This window comes from Sapajus apella, unplaced genomic scaffold, assembly GCF_009761245.1.
Source record: "Sapajus apella isolate SASKATOON/1434 unplaced genomic scaffold, GSC_monkey_1.0 scaffold12, whole genome shotgun sequence".
In the NCBI taxonomy this organism is placed as follows: domain Eukaryota; kingdom Metazoa; phylum Chordata; class Mammalia; order Primates; family Cebidae; genus Sapajus; species Sapajus apella.
Genome location: NW_022436952.1, coordinates 12,662 through 33,461, shown reverse-complemented (window position 1 = coordinate 33,461; position 20,800 = coordinate 12,662). Strand labels below are relative to the sequence as shown.

The 20,800-nt window shown below is 40.6% G+C and overlaps 1 protein-coding gene across 8 annotated transcripts in view; it reads right to left on the bottom strand.

Moving 5' to 3' along the window:
• GPATCH8 (G-patch domain containing 8) overlaps positions 1 to 20,800 on the bottom strand; it is a 75,384-nt gene that overhangs the window by 44,665 nt on the left and 9,919 nt on the right. For 4 of the 8 annotated variants that reach the window (XM_032279391.1, XM_032279394.1, XM_032279395.1 and 1 more), the window contains one exon: positions 385 to 452. In XM_032279391.1, the coding sequence (XP_032135282.1) occupies positions 385 to 411 (27 nt within the window). In that variant the 5' untranslated portion in view covers positions 412 to 452. Of the gene's footprint in view, positions 1 to 384; positions 3,714 to 20,800 lie in introns of those variants that run through there. The other 4 variants (XM_032279390.1, XM_032279389.1, XM_032279392.1 and 1 more) reach the window with 3 other exon arrangements.

The following is a 20,800-nucleotide window of genomic DNA, read 5'->3' as shown; positions in this document are numbered from 1 at the left end:
AAAGCAGGTATTACAGATGGCAGCTGTACCCAATTCTACAAAGGCAAAGCTTTTATCACAGCAACATTTTAAGAGCTGAGCAACACTGCCCACTGAAACAAGCACAAAGGTCTGGATCTAAGTTGAAAATTGCCTTGCTGTATAACCCTGAGCAAACCACTTAACTTCTTTATGTGCCAGTTAAAACAGGGGCATTGTTTATATTCTATTAGTCTCAAAAGTAGCACTAAATGAAAATGTAAAATATATTTTTTAGTTGTCCAAAGAAAAATATTAAAACTACATTTTATCTGATAAATGTATTCTTGCACGGACATCTGAATTTGGGATTGGTATCATTTAAAAATATCCTATAAAAATCAGAAGTTAATGAGATCAATTTACCTCCATTTCCATGCGACCCATGCCCATGACATCATACTTGACAACGATTGGAATGGGATCTGTTCTCCCTGTAATAGGAACACATAATCAAGGTAAGGTGCAAAGCCAAGCCAACAGCTCATTTTACACATTGGGTTTGGGTGGTTAGAGATCTTGCCTTGGAGTGCAGAGACCAGAAAGCTACAGTGAACCAAACACAAGCCATTCTCACAGCTTACACTCAAGACCTTCCTTTCCTAGTTGAAACCCAACTAACCACCTTGGCTGACCTTCCAGTTGGGATTAATTCCAAATTACTATGGCAAAACTTGATTAATAAGTAATGCAAAGCACTTTTAAGCAATGGCATCAGGAGGTTTAAATTTTAAAGCTTTAAAAATGTTTTTTAAGATCCCCAAATAACTTCCCATCAAAAATCACTTCACTCTGTCCACTGATAATCCTCCTACACAACTTTTTTAAACTGGTTAAAAAAAAAAAATCTCAACTGGCATGGTTAAACAGAAGAAGCACATTTTCAAACATGATGTAGTAAAACTTTATAATGACAACTCAGGATGTTAAAATTTGTTTTCAAAAAAATTTTTTTTTTTATGATCCTCATAGACAAGGAGGTGCTTTACAATTTAATGGTGCTGTGAAAAATTTAAATAAGAAGCAACAATTAGTTGCCCTTAGAGACAAAGAATAGTTTTCCTTTTAATCTGGTGCTCTAAAGTCCCATTTCCTAGGTTGGATTTAACACTGCAGGGTTAACTGGTAAGCTGTGAAAAGGACTAGTTGCGAAGAAAATTGACTTTAAACTAATTGATCTATGCTGGAGATTTTTTTTTTAATAAATATATATTTAATCCACTCATAACCAGCCAAACAAAGCAAAATGGGGCAGACAAGCACTTTACTACCACAGCTGTTTTACATCACAACTTGCGCTTTTTATTGTGATGTAAGCCCACTGAAAAGAGGACTTACCTTATCCGTTGTACACCTTTAGTGAAAAAACACAATGTTTACTTCCCTCATCATTTCACTCAGGCTGGTGTAAACAATTGGTTTTTTTGGTTGTATTGTTGTTGTTGTTATACACACATATATATATTATACCTTTGGGCTAAAAATGGAGTTTTCTTAGGCTAAATCTGAGACATTACCCCCCCAACCCCAAAAAAACTTAAAAAAAAAAAATAAAGGCCATGACCATGACTGGTTTTGGTCCTGCAAAATAAAGAAGAAACCATGTTCAAAATGATCACAACCACTTGTATTCAGTGGCTCTGTATCTGTGGAATTAGTTTTTGCCTTTAAGATGTAATGAAAAATTCATAAGTTTACTTATGTATCCTATTGTTGTTTTTAAACAATAAATAGGAAAAATTAGAATTATCACAATACAAAACAAAACTGTTAAAGAAAGAACATCTCATGTCAGAAAAAAAAAAGGAAAACTTCTAGAATACAGCCTTCTTTTAGATACAAAGACTGCCAGTAAAGCAAAATGAAAATGCATTACTACCTTATGCCCAATGGTATAATAAATAAGCAGTGACTGCAATCTTTAGCAAAAGGACCAAATTAAAGACAGGTTATAAAAATGACTTCCTAGGTGCAATATCACTTTCATAACGTCTCAATCAGGGATTTACTGGTAAAAACAAATGGTCCAATGAAAGAATTAAAAAGAAATGTCAAAGGAATTTATTTTGGTATATTTTTTGATCTTTCAGAATTTGTTTTGCAAGAATCAAGAAGTTTTGGTACAAATTCATTACCTCTGTAAACCCCTGTTTATAAACTCTGCATTAGTACTTTTGCCTTCTAAGGCAGTCAAAGTTTGTTTTAATTTATTTATAAATTGCAGTAGCAAGTGCTAGTGCCCATTACATTGTGGGGAAATCAAGTTTTTGACAGTATTAGAATTTAATGTTTTAACTGATTTTGTTGGCAGTTCTAACACAAACAGATACATCCCTTCTTAACATTACCCTTTAATGAACAAGGATCAGACAAGTTGCATAAGGAAAGGAAAGGAAAATGAAAAAGACCAAGCAGAAGGATGAAGGCTACAACAGAGAAAGTAAGCCTAACATATTGGTGCACTGATGACAAAAGGAGTAATTCAGTCTGAAAATAAAAAATTACCACTGCTAAGTTTACCATCACCACAACAAGTCCAGGATCATAATGCTGTAAAAAAGAAACACCATTTGTTAGGCAGAAACCATTAGGGTAGGAAACAGGCCTTCTAGCAGGCAGACAGGATGGGGTAAAGTTAACAGTTGGGCTTTGTCCCTCCCCCAATCTCAGCTGGGGACAGAAGAAGGACATTTTGTGCTAGAGCAGCTGTTTTCATACTGGTCAGACTAAGGTGTGAGATTTTTGTACTGCTACTTGAGAACATGAACAACATCCTCTTGAATAAGGCAGGAGGGTAGGGTGTCAGTTTAAAGCGAGAGAACTAGCTCTAGCTTCCAATCTTTCATTTAACTATTCATTCTGGTAAATCAGTATTCAGGGCCCAAGGTGGGACTTTTAAAAGAAATGACATCTAAGACTCAATCAGATCAACTAACTGGACAGTAATAAAGTCATTTACTTCACCAAAATAATTCTAGGAGCTTGGAGTATGGGTGAGATGTCCTCAAGACTTCTCTAGAAATAAGATATATACATATATCTAACAATTAAGAGATCTAGAAAATAATCTTAGATCCTCAGTGCTTGAAGAGCTTTGTGCATTTCAGTTCTGTTATGAATGAATACAACTCTTTAAGTGGCTCTCCTTAGAACTTTCCTTCCTGTTAACTAAGACTGTCCAGGACGCCCAATATCTTTCTTTCAGCACAGAACAAAACCAATCTTTCAAGGAGAGCTCCAGAGAAACTGACATCAAAAGAGCTGTCACACTGAAAATTACTCCACTCAGAGTTAACTCATAGAAAATAAATAGCATGACTTTCAAAGCAATCTTGAAGGTGACATTATTGCCTGGGCCAAGTGGCAATTTCTTAACCTTATTAAAGAGGCTACAGACCAAGGAAAAATCCCAGTGGGAAAAGACACCAAAAACTACATATAAGAAGAGGTTGCAGCATTAAAAAACAAAAACAAAAACCCCTCAATTTATTCAGTTGCTATCAATGATAAATCTGAATGAACATTACTTAGAATACCTGAATACCAATTTGTAGTGATGACTTCAAAAGGTAGGTAGCAATAGAGTGTCTGCTAATATGCATTCTATAGAAAACTCAACTTTTTTTGAGATGGAGTTTCACTGTTGTTGCCCAGGCTAGAGTGCAATGGTGGGATCTCAGCTCACCGCAAACACTGCCTCCCAGGTTCAAGCGATTCTCCTGCCTCAGCCTCCTGAGTAGCTGGGATTACAGGCATGCACCACCATGCCCCGCTAATTTTGTATTTTTGTAGAGACAGGGTTTCTCCACGTTGGTCAGGCTGGTCTCGAACTCCTGACCTCAGGTGATCCACCCTCCTCAGTCTCCCAAAGTGCTGGGATTACAGACGTGAGCCACCGTGCCTGGCCTCAACTTGTTTTAAAAATAAAAGCCAGGTTCTCTCCTCCTTGGTTTCTTTTAAAATAGGGCAAATATTATTTAAAATATATTAAATTAGTGAGAACATTTTTTGTTGCTTGTTTCACTCCAAAGGAGGCAACTTCAACCAGAACACTAAATAATCTCCTTAAAAGAAATTGTTGCTTGGCATGGTGGTTCACGGCTGCAATCCCAGCACTTTAGGAGGCTGATGTAGGCAGATCACGAGGTCAAGAGATGGAGACCATCCTGGCCAACATGGTGAAACCCTGTCTCTACTAAAAATACAAAAATTAGCTGGGTGTGGTGGTGTGTGCCTATAGTTTCAGCTATTTGGGAGGCTGAGACAGGAGAATTGCTTGAATCCAGGAGGCAGAGGTTGCAGTGAGCCGAGATCATGTCACTGCATTCCATCCTGGAGACAGAGTGAGACTCTGTCTCAGGAAAAAAAAAAAAAAAAAAAAAAAAAGAAATCATCTTCCTCAGGAAAAGATCTATAGACACTTGCTGTACTTTGGCCAAGTGGGGAAGGAAAAGGAAACACATGCAAAATCAAGAATGTGCCAATATCAATGTATTCATCTGATGGAAAAAAACTGACACTCCTATTTTCTAAATCAAAACTTTAAATGATGTTTGACTAACTGGAATTATATATATATTTTTTAGAGACAGGGTCACTTAGGCTGGAGTACAGTAGCACGATCAGTTCACTGCACACTATACCTCTCTGCAGCCTATATCTCGCAGGCTCAAGTGATCCTCTTGCCTCAGCCTCCCAAAGCTCTGGGATTATAGGTGTGAGCTGCACACCAGCCTACTGTTTATTTTAAAAGGTAGTTTTACTTCTGCAAAAACAGAAATTTCTAAATGCTCTCATATATATGCAGGTCTTACTAAAATGTGAAGGCATTATGACATAACTAAAGAGAGAATATAATCAAATACAAAAATCCATTGATTATCAGAGTTACCCTGTCACTGAGAACAATCCTTCAGGAATCAGTTTTGATTTTAAAATGGTTAAGGATACACCAATCTACAAAAGTTTTCCCAAGACTTTAACTACAGAGAAATAACTCTTTTGTTGCTTTTTGGGAAACACTATTTTTAAAGAAACAAACTCTAGGAATAAAACAACTGGGGACAACCATAATCTAGTAATCAGCCATATTTTAGAAACAGAAGATATATGACTTCCTTGCAGAAATAAATTAGCAATAAAGAAGCTTCTATAGTGATTAAAACACTGGTTGAATTGTCAACAGATGTAAGAACACCACATTGCATCTCTGCTGCTTTTCCCCTTAGAGATTCAACACAAATATTTACAACAAATACTGAGTTTTGGCCGGGAGCAGTGGCTCACGCCTGTAATCCCAGTACTGGAGGAGGCTGAGGCAGGCAGATCACTTGAGGTCAGGAGTTCAAGACTAGCCTGGCCAACATGGTGAAACCCCACCTCTACTAAAAATACAAAAATTAATTGGGTGTGGTGGCAGGCGCCTGTAATCCCAGCTACTCCGGAGGCTGAGGCAGAATAGCTTGAACCCGGGAGGCAGAAGTTGCAGTTAGCTAAGATAGCACCACTGCACTCTAGCCTGGGTGACACAATGACACTCTGTCCCCCCAAAAAACCAAAAGCAATCATTCAGGTAGGCTTGCATATGAAGGGAAAAAAAAAAAGCAAAAGGCTGGGAGCAGTGGCTTACACCTGTAATCCCAGCACTTTGGGAGGCAGAGGCAGGTGGATCACTTGAGGTCAGGAGTTCGAGACCAGCCTGGCCAACATGGTGAAACCCCGTCTCTACTAAAAATACAAAATTAATCGGGCACGGTAGTGCATGCCTGGAATCCCAGCTACTCAGGAGGCTGAGGCAGGAGAATCGCTTGAACCTGGGAGGCGGAGGTTGCAGTGAGCCAAGATCATGCCATTGCACTCCAGCCTGGGCAACAAGAGCAAAATTCCATCTCAGGAAAAAAAAAAATTGAGTTTCTACCATATTCAAGGCGCTGTTCTGGGCACTGCATATAGTGATGATGTAAAAAAAAAAAACCACCACCAGCCAGGTATGGTGGCTCACGGCTGTAATCCCAGCGCTTTGGCAGGCCGAGGTGGGTGGATCATGAGGTTAGGAGTTCAAGGCCAGTCTGGTCAAGATAGTGAAACCCTGTACTAAAAATACAAAAATTAGACAGGTGTGGTGGCAGGTGCCTGTAATGCCAGCTACTTGGGAGGCTGAGGCAGAGAACTGCTTGAACCTGGGAGGTGGAGGTTGTGGTGAGCCAAGACGACAGGGTGAGACTTCGTCCCCGAAAAACAAAAAACAAAAAACAAAAAAAACACCACCAAAGAATTACCAATAAATGGGCAAAATAATCTGACCAGCTTGAACTTCAGCTGAGTTCAGCATGACAATGAGAGAAAAGAGAATTTGTGGAACTAATGCGTAAGTAGTCAAAAAGCTTAAAAGTGTCTGAAATCGTCTTTTAAAAATACCTAACTTGTCTTTAAAGACTTGATCTTAATAAAGTACAAGTAAATATAAAAGCCATCAAAAACTCACAAAATCCACTTTCTTTTTTTTTGAGACAGGGTCTTGCTAAGTCACCCAGGCTAGAGTGCTGTGGTGCCATATCAGCTCACTGCAGACTCTACCTCCTACGCCGAAGCAATTCTCCTGCCTAGGCCTCCTGAGTAGCTGGCACTATAGATGCCTGCCACTATGCTGACTAATTTTTGTATTTTTAGTAGAGATGGGGTTTCACCATGTTGCTCAAGCTGGTCTCGAACTTCTGGGCTTGAGTGATCTGCCCACCCTGGCCTCCCAAAGTGCTTGGATTGCAGGTGTGAGCCAATGCATCCAGACTAAAATTCACGTTCAAAAGACAATTAAAACTGGGCTGGGCTTGGTGGCTCATGCCTGTAATCCCTGCATTTGGTGAGGCCTAGGCAGGAAGATGGCTTGAGGCCAGGAGTTTGAGAGCAAGACTCCATCTCTCCAAAAAAAAAATTAGTCAGGCATGGTGGCATGCACCTGCAGTCCTAGCCATGAGGAGATTGAGGCAGGAGAACCACTTGAGCCCAGGAGTTGAAGTGAGCTATGACTGCACCACTGCACTCCAGTGTGGGTGACAGAGAAAAACCCCGTTGGGGAAAAGAACGGAAAGGAGGGGGGGGGGGGGGGGGGGGGGGGGGGGGGAGAGGGGAGCCAGGTAAGGTGGCTCACGCCTGTAATCCCAACAATTTGGGACTACACCTCTACTAAAAATACAAAAAATAGCTAGGCGTGGTGGCACGCGTCTGTAATCACAGCTACTTGGGAGGCTGAGGCAGGAGAATCACTTGAACCCAGGATGCAGAGGTTGCAGTCAGCCGAGATCGTGCCATTGCACTCCAGCCTGGGCAACGAGTAAAACTCTGTTGAAGGAAAAAAAATAAAAAGGTGGTGGCACTTTTGTGCCCTGAGTTTTACTTATGTTTGTATCCATATCTGACACCGTATGCAGGCCAGAGGAGCATTTAGTTAAAAACCATTTGTTGGCCGGGCAAGGTGGCTCAAGCCTGTAATCCCAGCACTTTGGGAGGCCGAGGCAGGTGGATCACAAGGTCAAGAGATCGAGACCATCCTGGTCAACATGGTGAAACCCCGTCTCTACTGAAAATACAAAACATTAGCTGGGTATGGTGGTGCATGCCTGTAATCCCAGCTACTCAGGAGGCTGAGGCAGGAGAATTGCCTGAACCCAGGAGGCGGAGGTTGCGGTGAGCCGAGATCGCGCCATTGCACTCCAGCCTGGGTAACAAGAGCGAAACTCCGTCTCAAAAAAAAAAAAAAAAAAAGAAAAAGAAAAAAAAAACAAACAAAACCATTTGTTGACTGAGAGAATGAAGATGTTCATAGTGGATCTGAAACTTGTTCAACTGTAAATACTTAGTTACCATGATGTGCTCTGCTTAATATCACAAAATACTAATGATTTGACTCTCATAATCAAGAAATTATTTCATCAAGTAGAACATATCACTGTATTAGGTCTCCATGTATCAAAAATATGTAAACTTTTATAATGAAATATTTGAGTTTTACATTACTAGTCATTAGAGGCTTAAGGCTTGTTCAATTTCGTTTTTTTTATCACTCAGGTGTCAAGGAGAAGGAGTCATCAAATGTTTAAGAAAAAACCATGAAATAAATTACATTCAATATCTATTGAAAAACTTTTTAAAAACAGAAAGTTGGCATAACCAATTTCAGCGAATAAAAACCTCAAGTTAGCCCTTATAATGATGGTGTTTTCCAGGAAATTAGCTTAGGGTAAGCGGTCTATTAGAAATTCTGAAAACATTTTTCCTCTTTCTAAAAAACAGGTCCAAGTAAAAATTAATTGCTTCCTTCAAGTACCCAGTAAACTCCTATACATGTAGGTAGATCAAAAATTACCAGTGGACTCCAATCTATGTGATTATTTCTTTTTCATTTTTCTTTTTTTAATTCTGAGATGGAGTTTTGTTCTTGTTGCCTAGGCTGGAGTACAATGACACGATCTCGGCTCACTGCAATGCTTCCCAGGTTCAAGTGATTCTCCTGCCTCAGCCTTCTAAGTAGCTGGGATTACAGGTGCCTGCCACCACGCCTGGCTAATTTTTTGTATTTTTAGTAGAGACAGGGTTTCACTACCTTGGCCAGGCTGGTCTCAAACTCCTGACCTCAGGTGATCCGCCCACCTCGGCCTCCCAAAATGCTGGGATTACAGGCATGAGCCACTGCGCCCAGCCTATACGAATACTTCTTGATTAACAAATTCCAAAAGAAAAAATATACTTGTAAAGAGTGGCAACATGAAACTCCGCGGATCTGAATTATAGTTCTGTAATTAATTGGGCATGTGACCCATTATTAGCTATTAGTTTCCTTTTATTTTTAGAGACAGTCTCACCCTGTTGCCCAGGCAGGATGGAGTGCAGTGAAGTCATCATAACTTACTGTAACATTGAACTCCTGGGCTCAAGTAATCCTCCCACCTTAGCCTCCTAAGTAGCTAGGACTACAGGGACTCACTACCATGTGTGGCTAATCAAAAAAAAAAAAAAAAAAAAAATTGTAGAGATGGTGTCTCACTATGTTGCCTAGGCTGGTTTCAAACTTCTGGCCTCAACTTATCCTTCTGCCTCAATCTCCCAAAGTGCTGGGATTATAAGTGTGAGTCACTATGCCGCTATGTTAGTGTAATCCAAAAATAAAGGAGTTAGACAAGTCTATAAGGTTCACTTCAATTCTGAAGTTTGAAGAGTGGAAAATATTTGAGTAGAAAATATCTGGGGAAATTAGGTAGATAGTGGCCAGTCTTGTGATAATATAATAAGCCAACAATCAAATGCCTTCTTAGACTTACTATTGTTTCTCCACAGCTACACTGAAAATTTTACTATTCCAGGATTGCTCTATAACCCCCCAAAAAACTTTACAGCCTCATTTAAACTTTCCATTTTTAACTCCATTTCATCTTTTTTTTTTTCCTTAGAGTCTCACTCTGTCCCACAGGCTGGAGTGCAGGGGCACAATCTCGGCTGACTGCCACCGTGCCTGGCCTCCATTTCATCTATAATAAATTTCTTTCTTTCTTTTTTTTTTTTGAGACAAAGTCTCAAAAAAAGTTTGGAAAATTTTTTGGGGTTAGTGATCCTGGAATAATAAAATTTTCAGTTGCCCAAGCTGGAGTGCAGTGGCATGATCTTGATTCATTGCAGCCTCCACCTCCCAGGTTCAAGTGATTCTCCTGCTTCAGCCTCACCAGTTGCTGGGACTACAGCCACGTGCCACCATGCCTGGCTAATTTTTGTATTTTCAGTAGAGACAAGGTTTCACTATGTTGGCCAGGCTGGTCTTGAACTCCTGACCTCACAATCCACCTGCCGTGGCCTCCCAAAGTGCTAGGATTACAGGTGTGAGCCACCTCACCCAGCCAATAAATTTCTTTCTGTATTTCTCTAGGTAATCCCTAAAACAGACTGGGCTGCAAATCTAGCTCTCTAATAAGAGAATATCTAAACACTTGTGTGACTTTTGGCAACCAGGGCCTGAGTCTCAGCAGCCTCCCCTGCGAAATGAAAATATTATCACCACCTTTTTTTTTTTTTTCTTTTTTAATTTAAACAGGCAGGGTCTAGCTCTATGGCTCAGGCTGGAGGTTAGAGTGCAGTTGCACAATCATAGCTCACTTGTAGCCTCAAACTCCTGGGCTCAAGCAATCCTCCTGCCTTAGCCTCCCAAGTAGCTAGGACTACAGGCATAAGCCACCACGCCGCACCCAATCCTATTCCCTTTTCTAGAATGCCATACAGACCAACAGAGACAACAAATGGAAGGTGCTTTGTAAACTTTGAATCACTATACAGAATGCTCAAGGGTTCAGAAAATAAAGAAAGAAATCAGGCCGGGCGCGGTGGCTCAAGCCTGTAATCCCAGCACTTTGGGAGGCCAAGGCGGGTGGATCACAAGGTCAAAAGATCGAGACCATCCTGGTCAACATGGTGAAACCCCATCTCTACTAAAACTACAAAAAATTAGCTGCGCATGGTGGCGCGTGCCTGTAGTCCCAGCTACTCAGGAGGCTGAGGCAGGAGAATTGCCTGAACCCAGGAGGCGGAAGTTGCGGTGAGCCGAGATCGCACCATGGCACTCCAGCCTGGGTAACATGAGTGAAACTCCGTCTCAAAAAAAAAAAAAAAAAAAAAGAAAGAAAGAAAGAAATCAGTCTTCCTTTTATTTCCAAATTTGGCATTTCTGGAGTGTTTGTTTTTGAGACAGGTTCTCAGTCACTCTGTTGCCCCAGCTGAAGTACCGTGGCCTGATATCAGCTCACTGCAACCTCTGCCTCCTGGATTCAAGTGATTCTCCTGCCTCAGCCTCCTGAGTAGCTGGGATTACAGATGCCCACCACCATGCCCAGCTAATTTAAATTTGACATTTTTGAAAGTAATACCTTAAAATGAAAAGATACTCTAAAAAAGAATCTGTGATAAATTCTAAATGTTTTACATACAATTTGGTGATAATGAAACAACCCCATTTACAGATGAAGAAAATTATTACCTATGATCAATAATCAAAGTATTACTGTGGCTCACACCTATAATCCCAGGCTGAGCCTTGGGAGGCTGAGGCAGGATGATAGCTTGAGCTCAGGAATTCAAGACCAACCTAGGCAACACAGGGAGACCCTGTCTCTATAAAAAAAATTTAAAAATTGGCCAGGCATGGTGGCAAATGCTCACATTCTCAACTACACAGGATGCACAGGTGGGAGGATCACGAGCCCCCCCACCCCCCCAAAAAAAACAAATAAACCCCAAAACAAACAAAAAACAAAGAAAAAGAAACCACTATCACTATATACTCTTTTGGTCACTTAAGAAGCTTCCTGAACACTCCACTCTCTTACCTAAGTATTCCACTAAACCAGTGTCATTTTAAGAAAGCAAATTAACCTAGGCCCAAAAGTTTATAAATAATAAGGTAGGAAACAATGTAAGTCAGGCTGAGGCTATAAAAAAAATTGCACTATACTACTTCAGTGTAATCAATACATTTTGGATAAATAAATAAAAATAAAACTGTCTGCCCTACTTATTATAATAAAGGTAATTTTCTTAGAAGTCTGTTTTATTCATATGGTCCAAAAGAATGCTTTTCTAGCCACGGTCCATTCTATTTGCATTAAAAATGGGGCAAGGAGGTAGCTAAAATATCATTTCCTGGCCAGGTCAAGCAGCTCATGATTGTAATCCTAGCACTTTGGGAGGCTGAGGCGGGTGTATCACCCGAGGTCAGGAGTTCAACACCAGCCTGGCCAACATGGTAAAACCCCATCCCTACTAAAAAATACAAAAATTAGCTGGGCGTGGTGGCACATGCCTGTAATCCCAGCTACTCGGGAGGCTGAGGCAGCAGAATCACCTGAACCGGGGAGGCAGAAGTTGCAGTGAGCAGAGACTGCGTCACTGCATTCCAGCCTGGGCAACAAGAGCAAAACTCTGTCTCAAATAAATAAATAAATAAATATTTCCTGAACCCTATCCCAGACCTGCTGATTTATGCTGATCAGAATCTACATTAACTTTGTTTTGTTTTTCAGTAGAGACGAGGTCTTGCTATGTGGCTCAGGCTGGTCTTGAACTCCTGAACTCAAGTGATCCTCCCACCTCAGCCTCCCAAAGTGCTGGGGTTATAGGTGTGAGTCCCTGTGCCCAGCCTCAGAATCTATATTTTTAACAAGTACCCAAGGTGATTCTGCTGAAAGCCATAAGACTAATAATGGAAAAAGCACTGGGGTAGAAGTTAGAAGATTTGTACAGTAAAGGCTGCTATCCTTAGCAGTTTCACCTGAGATAAACACTTAGGTTTCTCATTTAAGTGGCATTATGTCTCATTCTACATGCTGGACAGAAAAATGAGAAATACATAAGCATATAAAACATATTTGCCATATTTAATTCCTGACACCCCCAAATCTTTTAAAAATTGGCTATATAGAGGGTATAGCAAGGTCACACTGCTTACTGAGCTAGAATTGAACCCAGGTGAAATTTCAAATGTAATAACCTGTGGTTCAAATACAGCATTGTATACATTTTGTTTAATTTTGTTATTTTAGACTTCAAGCCAACATTTATCAATTAGAACATTTCACAGAAATCTGAATTTCTGGCTTCTTTTAAAAATTTTAGAAGATCCAGCAACACTGAGACTATAATATTAGGTGACAACAGTCAGCCTCTCTGAACACAGCACAACTCACACTACTTGCTACTGTCTCACGCTCAGTCAATTACAACTATGTATGCTATCACCAAGCCCCAACTCCTAATTCAGATCTACATTCTTTGCTCCCTCTTTTTGAACCAAATGGGAGTTACAAGAAAATCCTGTGGGAGTTCCATCTACTGGTTTGGGAAGATTTAGTGAGAAAGGAAGAACTGGATTTAAAACTAATAAACTACATTTGAAAAGATATTACATGAAAAGATATTATACTTTGTTCTCTTTTCCAAGCGTTTAAGTGCCATTACTTTGAATTTTGGTGGTAAATTTTAAATGAACTTTTAAAAGACTGTCTTTAATAAAACAGATTTCTTATAAAACACTTTATACTTTGTGTTCTTATCATTTTCAGATTTCATCCCACTTTAAAATACCAATGCTTCTCATGGAAGAATAAAGAGATTCCACTAATTCACAGACACCTGTGCTCCATGTATCTATCAGCAAGTATAGATGCACAGATAGGAAATATTTGCTTGCTTCTTTATTCTTACAATCTGAGGCTTTTCACTTGTTAATTATTACAAAAAATAAATCGGAATTCTAAGTTACATTGCTCAATTCTCTATTAAGTCTCTACTGTACCTTTAACTTTACAATTACAACAGTCATTATACTGTATTAAATTTGTTACATCACTTGTCTCTCTATTAGAAATAAGCCTCTGGAGGGCAGAGGTTATATCTTATTCACTCTTAAAGACTTAGTACATATCTAGCACATTCTTTTTTTTCTCTTTTTTGGAGACAGAGTCTCGCTCAGTCGCCCAGGTAGTTCACTGTAAACTCCACCTCCTGGGTTCAAGCAATTCTCATGCCTCAGCCTTCCAAGTAGCTGGGATTACAGGTGTGTGCCAACATGGCCAACCAATTTTTGTATATTTTGGTAGAGAGGGTTTCGCCATGTTGGCTAGGCTGGTCTTGAACTCCTGGCCTCAAGTGATCCACCTGCCTTGGCCTCCCAAAGAGCTGGGATTACAGTTGTGAGCCACCACATCCAACCCAGATATGGCACATTTTAAGCATGTAATAAACATATGCAGAATACAAAACAAGAAAAGCAACAATAGAGAATACATATATGCACAGTAATTGCTATCCTTTAGGAATTACAGTCTACTGAGGGTAAAAGAGACACATCAACAAAAATTATACAAGATAGAATATTTAAAATGCCACAGGAGAGAAATATAAAGTACAAGAAGAAATCAGGGAGGAAATTATAGTATGAGACATAAGTTACAGTATTTTCTTTTTCCCTGGACACCAATTTCCATCCCTAAATACTTGGCAAAAGTTCTTACCACTCAATTTTAGCCTCAGGTTTCTAGTGAATTTATACCCATCATCAAGAATATATATGATCACTTCAAGTACTCTAAGAAAATATATAACATTCAGAATTATCTCTACTTTTTCTGGCCTGAATAACTACTGTGTATTTTAATTCCATTGCACTGTATCACCACCATCATATCTCTCCAGGATAAAGAAGTAAGTCAGCACCTACAGTTTAGGTACATTACACCATATTGGTTAATAGGTTTTGGCACCACGATTCTACCACTTAACTGCTGTAAGATCTTGGGCAAAGTAATGCCCAGAATGTCAATCTCCTCACCTGTAAAATGGGAATATCTACCTCAAAGAAGATTTAAGTTAGATAATACGTGTGCAAACACTCGGTAAACACTTCATAAAATTTTAGGTATTAGAAAGGATTAATACTACATGTAGTGAACTGTCAAACACATACATAAACTGACCATATATTGTGCTTTATAGTTGACTTGTTTTATCAACCTTCATAGTTACACCTTCCTTTCCATTTCCAATGCTATTACTCTTTCAAGTCCTTATCTATACTCAGACCCAGAAAACTTCTTAAATGGTTTTCCATCTCCATCCTCAGACATACTTTGACCAGACTATTATTTTATTTCCACCATTACTGCCTGGCTGGAATAATGAAAAGAGCTTTAGATTGCAAATCAAAGAATTTTGGTTTGGGTTTCAGCACTATCACTAAAACATTATAGAACCCTAAAATAAACTTATCAACTATCTTTAATCTATTTTTAGATTAAACTATCTTTAATCTATTTTTTCTTTTGAGACAGGGTCTCACTTTATCACTCAGGCTGGAGTGCAGTGGCATGATCTCAGATCACTGCAACCTCTACCTTCTAGGCTCAAGCAATCCTCCCACCGCAGTCTCCCAGGTAGCTGGGACTACAGGTGCACGCCACCATGCCCAGCTATTTTTTTTTTTTTTTGTATTTTAAGTAGAGACGGGGTTTTGCCATGATGCCCAGGCTGGTCTCAAACTCCTGAGCTCAAGTCACCCACCCACCAGGGCCTCCCAAAGTGCTAGGATTACAGGAGTGAGCCACCATAGCTCAGTATCTCTTCTTGCTGTAAGTCTAAACCTCTCCTCTGATCAAAGTGCCTCTGGCTTACAAAATACAATTCCAGATTGAAGGAGCATTAAAACCTTCCTCATTCAGTGTGGCATGAGTTTTGGAGGCAGAAGGACCAAGATCTGAATACTGACTCTATAGTTTACTGGTTGCTTATCCTTGGGCAACTTATTAGACTTCTCTAAGACTCAATTTTTTCCACAAAATGGGAACAACAGTTATTCTCTCAAGGGCTTATTGTAAGATTTAAATGAGGCTGGGCGCGGTGGCTCAAGCCTGTAATCCCAGCACTTTGGGAGGCCGAGGCGGGTGGATCACAAGGTCAAGAGATCGAGACCATCCTGGTCAACATGGTGAAACCCCGTCTCTACTAAAAATACAAAAAATTAGCTGGGCATGGTGGCGCGTGTCTGTAGTCCCAGCTACTCAGGAGGCTGAGGCAGGGAATTGCCTGAACCCAGGAGGCGGAGGTTGCGGTGAGCCACGATCGCGCCATTGCACTCCAGCCTGGGTAACAAGAGCGAAACTCTGTCTCAAAAAAAAAAAAAAAAAAGATTTAAATGAGATATTTGTTAAGGGCTTACAACATAGCAAACAATAAATAAGTATGAAATTTGTGCCTATTCTAATATTTCCCATTTCTGCCTTCTAGTTATAGTCTCTGTGTGTGTGTGTGTGTGTGTGTGTGTGTGTGTGTTTTGAGACATGGTATCACTCTCTCATCCAGGCTGGAGTACACTGGCACTGACAGGGCTCCCTGCAGCCTCCACTTCATGGCCTCATGTGATCCTCCCACCTAAGCTGCCCAAGTAGTTGGGACTAAGGGTGTACACCACCATGGCAGACTGATTTTTTTTTTTTTTTTAGAGATGGGGGTCTCACTGTGTTGCCCAGGCTAGTCTCAAACTCCTGATTTCAAGAGATCTTCCTGTTCCGGCCTCTCAAAGTGTTGGGGATTACAGGTGTGAGCCATCATGTCCAGCCCAGTTACAGTTTTTTTTTTTTTTTTTTTTTTTGAGACGGAGTTTTTGCTCTTGTTACCCAGGCTGGACTGCAATGGCACGATCTCGGCTCACCGCAACCTCCGCCTCCTGGGTTCAGGCAATTCCCCTGCCTCAGCCTCCTGAGTAGCTAGGATTACAGGCACGCACCACCATGCCCAGCTCATTTTTTATATTTTTAGTAGAGACAGGGTTTCACCAGGCTGACCAGGGTGGTCTCGATCTCTTGACCTCGTGATCCACCCGCCTCGGCCTCCCAAAGTGCTGGGATTACAGGCTTGAGCCACCGTGCCCGGCCCCCAGTTACAGTTTTTAAACTGTTCCTGGAGACCTAGAACTCTGCTTCAACCTGTTTGCTGGTGGGTTCCCCGCTCTTTCATATACTGAAGTTTAACATTTAAAATAAATATATTTGAGGTGGTTTATTCTGTTAAAAAATGCATAAAATCCACTACACCACGGACACAATCTGCTCCAGTTAGGAGAAGAATGCCACGCCTACTCTTTGTCAACTGCAGTTACCTTGAACACATTCGTATCTCTGTTTTTGGCAATACCTATCCCTCCCTCCTCAAGCCTTCTTAGTGAAGTCATCCCTGGCTATTCTTTTTTTGAACCCTTATGGCATTTTATTTTTATTATTATTTAGAGACAGGGTCTTGTTCTATTGCCCAGGCTGGAGTGCAGTGGTACAATCATATCTCAGTGTAACCTTCAAATCCTAGACTCAAGCAATCCTCCCACCTCAGCCTCCCAAGTAGCTAGGACTATTAAGTGTGCACCACCTTGCCTGGCTAATTTTTTTTTTTTTTTGAGACAGAGTCTCATTCTGCCACGCCACCCAGGCTGGAGTGCAGTGGCACAACCTCGGTTCACCACAACCTCTGCCTCCTGGGTTCCGGGGATTCTCCTGCTTCAGCCTCCTGAGTAGCTGGGACTACAGGCACGCGCCACCACACCGGGCTAATTTTTTATATTTTTAGTACAGATTGGGTTTCACCATCTTAGCCAGGATGGTCTTGATCTCCTGACCTCGTGATCCATCCACCTCAGCCTCCTAAAGTGCTGGGATTACAGGCCTGAGCCACCGTGCCTGGTCGGCTAATTTTTAGATGGAGTCTCACTGTGTTGCCCAGGCTGAACTCAAACTCCCAGGCTCAACTTCTGCCTTATCCTTTTGAGTAACTAGGACTACAGATACATGCCACTGGAACTGTAACTTCTTTTCTGATTTTCATTTTGTCATGACTTAACTCACATTTAAGGACCTTTCATTTATCCTTTAAATGCGATGATCTCTGTACTGAGAAACAAGTAGTCCCTTTCTATACAGCATGCAAATTCACCACTCTCATTCCATCTCCTCTCCTGTGATCCCTTTCATCTTTATATTTATTTTAATTTTTGTAAAGACAGGGTCTCACTATGTTGCCCAGGCTAGTCTGGAACTCCTGGCCTCAAATGATCCTTCTGCTTTGGTCTTCCACAGTGCTGGGACTGCAGGTGTCAGCTACCACATCCAGCCCCTTCCTCTTCTATTTTATCCCTAAAACCTAATCTCTTACTGTAGACTGCAAATTCTGATTTGTTTATTATCTGAGCCTCTTATCTAGTTTATATTTATTATATTAAAAAAGTCAAAGGCTCTATATTTTAACTTATTATTAGAAGGTCAAAGGCTCTATAGGTTCTAATTTTCTGCCTGCCTTGGCCTCCCAAAGTGCTGGGATTACAGGCGTGAGCCACCATGCTTGGCTGCTCATTTTATAAACTGAAAGTTTTAGAAAGATTATACAGCTACTGAGTGTGCAACTATTCATGATCCATTGCACTCCAGCCTGGGCATCAAGAGTGAAATTCCGTCTCAAAAAAAAAAAAAAAAGGCATACTAATACCTATTTCATTAAATGAGATAGTACAAAACATCTAGACTCTAGATCAATATTTGGCACATAATAAATATTGTTATTTCCTTTTTACAAAGGAAAACATGAAAAGGGAAAGTAAGACAGACAGCTTCTGGAAAGACTATTCAGAAAAACGCATCTATGTCACTATAATATTAGTGTATGAAAATATTTTCTCAAAAAATGATTTTTCTTTTTCTTTTGAGACAGAGTCTTGCTCTGTCACCAGGCACCAAGCTGGAGTGCAGCGGTGCGATCTTGGCTCACTGGAACCTCTGCCTCCCAGATTCAAGCAATTATCCTGCCTCAGCCTCCCGAGTAGCTGGGACTACAGGTGTGTGCCACCATACCAAGCTAATTTTTGTATTTTTTAAAGTAGAGATGGGGTTTCACCATGTTGGCCAGGATGGTCTTGATCTCTTGACCTCGTGATCCGCCCACCTCGGCCTCCCAAAGTGCTGGGATTACAGGTGTGAGTCACCACGTTCAGCCAAAAAATGATTTTTCTCAAGAAATTAGTAAAATATTTATATGATTGATTGAGACAGGTCTTGCTTATTTATTTACAGAGACGAGTCTGGCTCTGTTGCCCAAGCTGGAGTGCAGGAAGTGCGGTAGCACATCACAGCTCACTATAACCTCCAACACTAGGGCTCAAGCAATTCCCTCACCTCAGCCTCCCAAGAAGCTAGACTACAGGCATGTGCCATCACACCTGGTTAATGTTTCTATTTCTGTTAAGACAGGGTCTTGTTATGTTGTCTAGACTGATCTCGAATTCCTGGTCTCAAGCTACCCTCCTGCCTCAGCCTCCCAGAGTGCTGGAATTATAGGCATGAGCCACCGCACCAGGCCAGAAGTTAGTGCAATATTAATTCATATTCTAATAATAAAGCCTAAATTGTAACATTACACATTTCTATTCTATTTTATTAAATTCAAATCTAGCTTTCTGCCTGCAATCCTAGCATTTGCGAGGCTGAGGTGGGAAGATTGTGCAAGGCCAGGAGTTTGAGAACAGCCTGTGCAACACCGAAAGACCTCATCTCCAATGGAAAAAAAAAGTCTAATTTTCCTTTAGTTATAAAATGTAGTCTAAACATAGTTGAGACTTACGTAATGCAGGCCTTATCCTACTGTATTCACCATTTATTTCATAAATGAAACAAGACTGGGAAGGAGGTATACATAAATAAAACAAAAGAAATACCCCCAACCCTACTCTGCTTTCATTCTGCCTTCTTTAGGTCTTTTCTAAAACAATTATATTTTTTGAATAGCAATACAAGTACATGATAATCAATTTTTTTTCTTTTTGAGACAGGGTCTCACTATGTTGCCCAGGCTGGATATGCAGTGGTGTAATCTCAGCTCACTGCAACCTCCACCTCCCAGGTTCAAGCAATTCCCTGCCTTGGCCTCCCAAGTAGCTGGGACTACAGACACACACCACCACGATGGCTAATTTTTTGTATTTTTAGTAGAGATGGGGTTTCACCATATTGGTCAAGATGGTCTTGACCTCCTGACCTTGTAATCTGCCAGACTTGGCCTCCCAAAGTGCTGGGATTACAGGCATGAGCTACCGGGCCTGGCCAATTTTTTTTTTTTTTTAAAGACAAAGCCTCACTGTGTCACCCAGGCTGGAGTGCAGTGGTGTAATCTCAGCTCATTGCAACCTCCACCTCCCAGGTTCAAGCTATTCTCCTGTCTCAGCCTCCAGAGTAGCTGGGATTATAGGTGTGTGCTTCCATGTCCAGTTTATTTTTGTATTTTTAGTAGAGAAGGCGTTTCAGCATGTTGGCTAGGCTGGTCTCGAACTCCTGACCTCAGGTGGTCTGCGCACCTCAGCCTCCCAAAGTGCTAGCATTACAGGCGTAAGCCACCACACCTGGCCCAAATTATTAAAATACAGTAAAATGCAACTTAGTTCCCCTTCGGAGAGACTGTCTTTACAAAAAATTTTATCCTCATAGTCAAGCAAATACAAACATAAATATACAGGCACATTCCTGTATACCCACAGAATGTACTGTTTCACAATAAAATGCCTGTTTTACTATCCAAGCTACAGAGAATGTTCATCTCTCTCAACACATTTTTTCAGGTAATGATTTTATAAAGTAAAATATTCACATTTATTTATTTCAATCCCAAAACTTAAGACAGTGATCTTGAAGAGATGTGTGAGATGTTTGGAGATACATTCCAAATAAAACTAGCAAAACTTTGAAAAAGCTGCTTCAGTATCAACAAAAGGAATGTACATGTTATTACACAGGAAGCAACTGTGTGTTAACAATCATATTAATTATTTAGCAACCAGGAAAAAAGGCTTAAAAATTTTATATCCTAAAAATTTTGTTAATTACATGAATCGGCCAGGCATGATGGATAACACCTGTAATCCCAGCACTGTGGGAGTCCAAGGTGGGAGGATCACATAAGCCCAGGAGTTTGAGGCCACATAGTGAGACTTCGTCTCTACAAAAAATATCTTAAAAATTAGCCAGGCATGACGTGACTAATTTAGTGGTGGCATGCACCTGTAGTCCCCACTACTCATGAGTCTAAGGCAGGAGGATCACTTGGGCCCACGAGATCAAGGCTGCAGTGAGCTGTGATTATGCCACTGTACTCCAGCCTGGGCAACAAAGCAAGACTCTGTCTCAAAAAAAAAAAAAAAAAAAAAAAAAAAAAAAAAAAAAAAAAA